Below are 9,454 nucleotides of genomic sequence, written 5' to 3' on the forward strand. Positions count from 1 at the left end.
CATCCATAGTAGGAGAATCAAATACTATGGTAGTTATTGGTTGCAAGTTTTCAGCTTTCTTCAAAATATCGTAATTTGTGTGCAACAGAAGAACTGCTTCAAACTGCTTTTGGACAAGTGAATGGTGAGTAAATGATTATTGCATTTTAGTTTTTGGGTGAACTGTCCCTTTAACACATCATTAAATGCATGAATGTACAACTTGTACTAACCATAATAACGTATTTATTAATTTTAGGAGGCAAACATGAAATATAATTATGTTCTTTCAGAAAATTTACAGCACAGTCTCCCAGTATGCTGTCAATGGATGCCTTTCTCTCCAGAAGAGGAGCTGCTACAGAAGCCCACGGGCTCCATTTTTCCTCGTGGAATTTCGCGCGTCTTCTGCATCAGCGTTAGCTCCACAACAATCCGGTACAGCCGCCACCAGTTTCCAACAACACCTTCGTTTATTCCGTGTAAATATACACCTATACTACACCTCGTCTCGGGGAAATTAACGTCTTTTAATTTCCTCCATCTACGAGAAGCCTGGTACTACATATTCGGCGTGCGGGCGTGTAGCGTCACGGGCGGCGTGTCATCCACCACAGATCGCATGTTGATCACGAAGCCGTCTGACTGCGAGACGTGGCTCATCTTATCATTTAAAGCGCCTTTCAAATAATGCAAATGTAACCATCTTTGTCGGGAATAACGGAAAGTGTTCTGGAAGCAGGATGTCCTTCTACGCTGTCATTATACCGGTTCTCTGTATCATTTTCTCGGCTTGGCAGGGTAAGACGATATTGTAGTTTCTTCATAGGCCTCATTGCCGCATATATTTACTCGTAAACATGTTTCTGTTCAGAAGTAAATGTTACTATCATCAACACAATTAATATATAGCTTTTATGCCTAAATTTTGAAGTAGCTACGTAATGGCTACAGCACAGAATCTGTAATTTCTATAGCAGCATCTCAAACCGCTTAGATTTGCAAGTTCACGTGAGGCTGCGTTTGTTTTCTTCTGCTTTTTTGCTTTTTTGTTGAGCTTAGTCGTTCTCTGTGCCCACTAACTTAAGTGAAAGCTAACAGTTAATCCAAGAGTTGGGACCTTGAAGCAGGTGATTTAACTGACCTACCTAAAACTGCAAGTTACCAGTGTTTAAAAAAAAAAAAAAAGATTTATCAATACAAATCAATATAACTAAGTAAGGCTTATCTTGCTGAAATGTAGTAATTGTTTGGTTAGAGAGTCCTGGGGATATAGGATTTAACTTTCCCTCCTATTTAGGCTGTTCTGAATATTTATCCTACTAAGAAGTAATTTATACTAACGTACACTTTAGAGTAACGTTAGTTTCATTTGGGACATAATGGCTGTAAAATATATTATTAATTGTTATTTAATGCTATTTAATGTTAACAATGTTATATTTTTTATTCTCACTTTTTAACTGTATTCATTATTGTTTTTTGTGCTTTGTTTTTATTGTTTTGTAGGTACTTTAGGTCTGAGAAAAGCAGATTATAAATAAAATGTATTATTATTATTATTATTATTATTAATGTTTTCGTGTAAAGTGCTTTATTTTGAAATTACATATAATGTTTTATGTGTTTTAATGCATGATAAATTAGTAAAAGTTGCAATTCCTCAAAGGTTATTGTAAGTTATGTTAACTTTTATTATATTTAAAACGATAAAAAACTTAGATAAAAAACTGCTGACAAATGCATAAAACCAAGTGGTTTGAAGAATGGCTAAGTGTAAAGATTTACCATTATTAATAAATAGTATTTTGGAACTGCAGTATCTAGGCATGGGATGATAATCGTTTATATAGGTGTACCACAGTTTGGAAAAGTCAAGATTTTAAAACCACCGACATTTTCTGCTATATCTTTCCTATGGTATGTGTGAGAGTTCTTGTTTTTTAGGACAACAGTATCTCTAGTTGAAAAGATATCCAAAGATGCTGTTTTAAATCGTAAAGAAATCTGTGTTTTTAAAACTAAATGAAGACAGCAGAAGTCGATGATTCTTTTGAATTATTTAACATGACGTGTATTGTTCCAAAATTGTATAAATGTTTCTTAAAAAAAAAAATTTGTGTTCAAAGATGAAAAAGTGTTTGTTTTTTACCCAGACATTTAAAGAGAATATATTTTAGAGCAGTGATCACAATACCGTAAAACCGTGACATTTTTTATCCAAGGTTACCGTCTTAACGAGGAATCTCAACCAATCTTATACCGGCCCATGCCTAGTACTATCATCCTTCAATTTTAGTCTTTTAATATATAATTAAACTAATTAAAAAATAAAAAATCTCAATTAATTGAACATTTTAACTTAATTACGATTAATGAACATTATTTTATCTATTTTATGTATCAGCCATCATAGTTACAGACAGTAAATATGCTCACATGTTACAAGTGAGAGATTCTTGAATGTAGGGTGGATTACTTGATTTTAAAACAGTTGAAGTAAATACACAATATCTGCTGTCCATGCTTATTTATTGAACATCCATGCTGAACAACTGAAATTCAAACACACATTGCCTAAAATGCATCTCTCTGTGTCGCTTACCGACGTCACCTCTACCAAACCAACTAATCACAAAGCTTGTGCTACATGTCATTGTGACATGTTAGTACATTTTTTTGAGAGGTGCGCGGGTATGCAAAGGCGGTGCCGGACTGTTTATGTGCCCTTGGCAGAAGTGTAATAATATAATAAGTATAAATCATAATATAATAAGTGTAATTCAGCCTTAACAGAGGGGGTCATGTGACTCCACACACATTAGGAAAAAGTAATTGAAAAATTTACCTTGAAAAATTAGATTATAGGTTCTGAATGTCGATTTCGATTGCTTTTCGATCAATCACCCTGCTCTACCGACAACAATTTTTGATAGACTAATTGTTACAATGATTTATATTTTACTAGGTATCTTCTTTAAATCCTGGAAAAATAAAGTAAAAAAAAAATGTACAAGAAAAAATGAAGCTGCATTAAAAAAAGAAAAACTCATATTCATCTTTGACCCATATACAGTATATTTTACTACTTGTTTTTATGGCTTCCAGTGAGTGCAAATGAGGATTGCTTGTGGTACGTAGACAAAAATGGAACCTGGCACAATGGCTTCGACTGCCCACTCATAACCTTCTGCTGTGGGAACTGTCACCGCCGCTACTGCTGTCTCGATGGCTTCAAGATGATCACAGAAGCGGGACAGAAGCGCTGCATGCTCTTCCATCTCAGGTATGCTTTTCTTTTTTAGAGATTATTGAGCAATTGAGAGGCTCATTTACCTCACATTAGGCCACCAAATAGTACTGAGCAAATACCACTGTTGGATAAGAAATGCTTATTCTTAATAGCGAAGGTCATGAATTGCTGCCAGAGTAGTCAGATTATTGAGAAATTAATTTTTTGTCCTGCTTCTCTCTCTCAGCCCATCCACTATAGCTGGCATTGCTTCATCGATCCTGCTCTTTGTGGCCGCAATTGCAACTATGGTCTGTTGCTTCATGTGTTCCTGTTGTTATCTTTACCAGCGACGCCAGCAGCGGGGCAGAACTCCTTATGAAGGTAAACACTAATCACTTTTGTTTCTTTGAAGCCCAGTTTAATATTGTAAGTATTGTTTACAATTATAAGATAGATTAAATCTGCTTTGTTGCAGAGACTTGTGAATATTTGTCATATTTAGCATGTGAATGTAGCAATTTGTTTTGCTGTTGCAGTTATTATGATATACAACTGTAGAATACATCTGATCTTCCCAAATTGTTTCAATTTTCTGTATACAGAATTTAATTTAGTAAAAATAGGGAACTCCAGCCACACTTGTAATTAAGGATAATTAATTTTTATTTCATTAAATTTTTCTAAGTGTGGCTGGAGTTGCCTATTTTTATTACTATATTTGCATTTGGATTTTTCCATGCACCTTGTATGGTGGTTGAGTGCTCCAGACCCTTCCTTACCTAAATAATTACCCTCGCCTTACCGTTGAAATAAAATGTAAAAAGTTTTTTAAAAATGTAAAAACGTATTTAAATTTAATTAAAATTGGCCTTTTCCCTCAAATTTATTGTTAACATGCTGCTGAATTGAGTCTCTGATCATCTCTGGATCATCTCACTTATTAATGTCATAGAGAGATTTAAGATGCTGAAAACACCACAAGCATCACACGTTTCAATATGTGTGTAGTAAATGAAACCATGTTATTCACTGAACACTTATTGTAAACAAATGTATGAAAGACTAACACGAGTCTGGATTTCAGCCCAGCACATTCCAATGGCCAGCTATCCAGTGGAGCACATGTATGACGCTTATGGTAAACCAATTGGTCATCCGGAATATCCTGGATATCCAATGGTGCCTCAGTATCCGATGATGCCCCAGGGTCCTTACCCTCCTCATCCTCCTGATCCAGGATTCAGTCAAGCAGGTACGCAGATGGCCTAGATACCAGAGATCACACACTGTAGTGGACTTAAAAAAACGCAGTTGCAATAATATAACACAGAATTAAGCCGCTTTTACTCTGTTGTGTCAAACCATCCTAAGAACATTCAGGTACGGTTTCAGTTCTATTTCCTCTGCAAGCCTGGTGTAGCACAGCATGGCACTCTAGACAACTGTGCAAAACCATGCTGGACTGGTAGCGGTGCGCATAACATTGTCACTCTATTGCCTGGCTGCCTGTTTCTCCATAGGCAGACACATGCTAATAATTAATAAAACTTTTGTTGTTCAACAAATAAATATAAAGATAAAAGAAAAAGAGTCCCAAAAACTGAAAGATCATATGATAATAGTCAATATCCCTGTTTACATTACACATGCTTACCAAAGCAAAGACTGGCACATTTGTATTACATTCCATTATCAGCACTACCATGGAATATAAAACTGTATCAATGAAAACTGTTTACCACTCAGGGTTCAACGCTAAGGATTTTTTTCTACTGGCCCGATTGGACCAGTGGTTCAGGTTTTTACTTGCCCTGCCAATATTGCCACTGGCCCCACCAAAAAGAGTTAATAGCTATTTCTTAGCCACAAATAAAAAAAAGGGTCAAAATGTTTGTAAATCTAGATATTTAATATTTAAAATATACTATAAAACTATAAAATATTTTTTAAAGTACAAAAATAGCAAAATGTGCTGGTATTTTATTGCAAAACAAAGGATGACTGACCTGCCAAACTAACGGCAAACTGTACAAAACATCACTTCATTTTTTTTTTTTTTTTTTGTCGTGGTGTACCCTCGTAAATGTCTGCTTCCAAGACGTTAGAGACAAATGTTTTCCTCTAGCATCATCCCTTGATGTTGCCGCCATGTTGCTGTCTCTTAGCTGTAAAGGTTGTTACGGAAAAAAATAGCATGCTCACAACATCCAATCAGATAAGAGGAACCGAGAAGGTAGCATTTAAAGGCTTAAAAACACAAACAGTTTCTCTATTCTGACTGTATTTGCATGCGTTTCACAAATAGTCACAGGCAAATGAAACTTTAATGACAGGGCATTTGTGGCCCGATCGAGCCAGTAAGGATCCTGTCTACTGTCCCGAGCATCTCACACGCTGGCCCCGGGCCATCGGGCAGTCCTTATTGTTGAGCCCTGCCACTATAGTGGAAAAGCAGCTTAATGTTCAAAATCACTTATTTTTTTACCTTTAAAACACCAACATTATATACTTTCTCTCTGACTGATTGTGTTTGTATTGTCTAGCATACTATATTGTGTACAGATTTTTATGGTTTTTATATAGTTATATATTTCAATTTTATACCCAGAGAAGAACAATAACATTATACTTATATACATATATTTAAATGAACCACTGGTTTGTAATATCAGTTAAAGCTATTGCTAATATGTCAGTGGTGTTAAGTTGGTTAAATTGTTTACTTGTGACATTGGGGGCATTTATAAAACTCACTTAAGCCTGTGTTTTTCCTGTTTCCCATATTCACATTTGCATGAATGGAAAGAAATGAAAAGAAAACTTTGTGAATGTCCTTTTAAAAGTGTATAAACCCTAAAACAATGCTTTCAAATTGCACACACATAACACTTTGTCAATCCCTGAATATCAATATTGCACTACTTGTCAACACTGTAATGCATTTCCTAAGCTGTGTCATGGTTGTTTCCAGCTCCTCCACCGTACTCTCCTCCCCAGTACCCTGGGCACTGAAAGAGCTGAAGCCCTCCCTCTGCGAGGAGAAGATAACCTGTACAATGGGTAATGAAGAGGCCCCATGCTTGTTTGGAATCCCTTGTATGAGAATCCGTATAAAAAAGTTGAGTTATGTTATTTATTTCTTAATTTAAATTAATTTGTGGAGTGAAGCATGAACTGACCTCGGAATCGCCTCACACGTTGGAGTATTTTCTTGTTTGATGTCTCCTTCCACTTAAACCCAGCAACTCACACACTCAAAAGACTGCTATAGATGTGCCATTATGCTTTTGTCAAACTCTCCAACAAATGGTCCATTAGATATGGCTGTCCTGCAGAAGAGAATTGCTGACAGTTTTGACTCGCCCAGGATGTTGTTTTCTGTTCAACCAAATAAGAAGCATTTGTCATTCGCACTTTAAGCTGCAATAGACATGCTTAGCTGTCTCTCCCTGCTCGTTTCTTCGAAATGCATTTATTTCTGCATGTCATGTGCATCATAAACATCCGTAGGCTTCAGATGTTTTACAGACATGCTGACATGAGACAGGTATTTTATAGACAGTTTACATGCAGTATGTAAATAAGAGAGTATATAAGAAATGTTAGTGTCGCATAGCATCTTCACAACCAACTGAAACGTCATTGTGTGCGTTTGCAGTTTGTCATCCGTCGTTAGATCAGGCTTCAATTTAAGCCGTGATGTTAACATTCGTTAGATCTGCATGTCTTTAATTGTAACTCAAGCTACCTATAGCTATCGAGGAGATCACTGTAATGTTTGCATCCTGTTAGCTGTCTATCTGTTCTTATTCATTTCAAAAAGATTGTTTTCAATCCATAAAACATTAATTTATAGTATATTGTTACTTTTTAAAAACAGTGTCATTTAAGTCCCTTTAAGCTATGTTAGTTTCCGCATATTTGTCATCATATTTCACCCAAAAATGAAAATTTGCTGTTTCATTGGTTTACTTTAAAAAGTTAAATACTCAAGCATTTTCCAGAAGATTTTAAGCTGAAATTGAGGCATTTAGTGGCTCAAAAATTGCAAGTCAACAGCTATATCAGCTTTTTTGAGAGTCAAAAAGCCATTCAATTTAGTTTTTCCAATGTATACTTTTTTACTCTTTAAATGCCGGAAGATTTTGACTTGCATTTTATAAATTACTAATGCCTAGTTTTAGGTATTTATTTTATTTAATATGGTCACCGAGGTTTCCCAGAGATGGGTTGCTGCTGAAAGGGCATCTGCTGCGTAAAAACGTGCTGGATAAGTTGGCGATTCATTCCGTTGTGGCGTTTCCGGATTAATAAAGGGACTAAGCCAACAAGAAAATTAATGAATAAATGAATGAATGGTCACTGAGAGAGCTTAACATGCTGCAATTTAAGAAAACATGCAATTAAAAAAAAACGCCAGCAAATGAAGAAAAGATCTTCATCCATTTAACAGCACACATGCTGCAAATCCCCACAACATAAACAAATTACAAAAACGTGCTGCATTTTCTCACAACAATTTCAAAAAGAACTAAACTCAGCAGAAATGTTTCAAGGGGACCCAAAAAGGATAATGATAATGGCAGAATATTTTTAAAAGAAAACTCCGGTTTAAATGTGTGAATTAAGTTTATTTTACCTGGAAATCTAAACACATGTTTAGAAACAAAATGAGTATGACATGTCTTACTAAAGAGCGATTTTATAGACAGTTTACATTTTTATGTGTACATGTATGCATCAAAGAATATATATTTCTAGCTACTGCATACCTTGTTTAGCTTTCAGATCACTTAAAATAAGTTTTGAAATCACTTTGAAAAAACGTCATTACAAATGTTATCAGCGCTTATTGACAGCAGCTGTTATGGTTGCCTGGTGACGAGATCTGTCCTCTGTAGCTAGATCATCTCATTTCAAAACGTTCGGTTCAGCCTGTGTGGACTTCGAAGGACTCACTTTTGAAGTGCAGCCTCTAAAATGAGACAAAGCTTATTGCTTAGTGAAGTTGTAGTTGATCTTTGAAAGGTGAGTATATACTTTTGAGTGTGTGACAGAAGAGTATGCAAGCTTTGGGACATATTACTTCCTTGTTAACAGATAGTTATGTTGCTTAGTTACGAGCCCTATCATTCATCCACACATCATCAAAATTTCTGTCATACTTAATTTCCTTCCATATTGGAGAAGCAGAGAAATCTCCTCAGGTCTTTGGATAATTCTGCATTCAGACGTTAATGTTCAAAGTACACGTCTTTATATAAGTTCAGTATTGTTGTTGCAGATGAAATATAACACAGAAAATGTGATTTAGATATTTTCCAGTGGGCTAAATATTAATAAACAGTCATACAAACATCTTTACCGAAGCTTCTCCATTTGATTTCTCTACTTGGTTGGTTTTCGCGCATCCATCATGTTTGCAGTTTTTTTACACTTTTCACCCACGTTTGTAGTTCTAATGTACTGTGGGCAATATCAGCGGTTAGAGTATGAAAGCTTCTTCACTTCAAATTTTTACCAGAAATATTAAACCACCCTGGTACCTTTGGCATACTCTTTTCAACATACTACGATTTGGGACACACTAATTCTATTTTCAAATACTATTAAGGCGAATTGGGACACAGCACATAACCTAAATAGCCAGGTCTGTCACCCTTTTTGGGTCCCCTTGAATTATTTTCGCTATGTTCCATCCTATTTTAAGATGTTGTGAGAAAATGCAGCGCGCAGTGGCGCCCCCAGAAAATTTTCTTAGGGGTGGCCAGAAGAGGCCGCACCAAATCTTGGGGTGGCACACAAAAAAAATAATGAATTCAGTGTAATGTTATATTTTTGTTTCTGGTAAATGAAATAATGTAGTTTTATTCATTTAATTAATTCTACTTGAAATATTGCAATTTATTCTTTGAAATAATTCAGCAAGTACATGTGCAAACCAAATAAAAATCTATGTTTAGTTTAAAAACACTTTTCATATACTGTATAAATAACTTATTTTTTTACGTGCCTTTATTGTACATCATACGAGATATGCCATGTCTAAAATTAATGGAGATTAATGAGTTTATTATTCCCAGTGATGGGTTGCAGCTGGAAGGGCATCCGCTGTGTAAAAATGTGCTGGATAAGTTGGCGGTTCATTCTGCTGTGGTGACCCTGGATTAATAAAGGGACTAAGCCGAAAAGAAAATGAATGAAAGAATAATGAGTTTATTAATTACCCAAACAAATGAA

The 9,454-nt window shown here is 35.5% G+C and overlaps 1 protein-coding gene across 2 annotated transcripts; it reads left to right on the forward strand.

Moving 5' to 3' along the window:
* Positions 1–368: 368 nt before the first annotated feature.
* On the forward strand, positions 369–8,818 carry shisa4 (shisa family member 4). 2 transcript variants are annotated; one of them, XM_073915873.1, is made up of 5 exons: positions 369–1,109; positions 3,088–3,265; positions 3,459–3,595; positions 4,299–4,466; positions 6,186–8,818. In XM_073915873.1, exons 2-5 carry the CDS (start codon positions 3,219–3,221, stop codon positions 6,224–6,226), a joined length of 393 nt encoding a protein of 130 aa, XP_073771974.1. In that variant the 5' UTR covers positions 369–1,109; positions 3,088–3,218; the 3' UTR covers positions 6,227–8,818.
* Positions 8,819–9,454: the final 636 nt, after the last annotated feature.

The sequence above is a fragment of the Danio rerio genome, chromosome 11, assembly GCF_049306965.1.
Source record: "Danio rerio strain Tuebingen ecotype United States chromosome 11, GRCz12tu, whole genome shotgun sequence".
Classification (NCBI taxonomy): domain Eukaryota; kingdom Metazoa; phylum Chordata; class Actinopteri; order Cypriniformes; family Danionidae; genus Danio; species Danio rerio.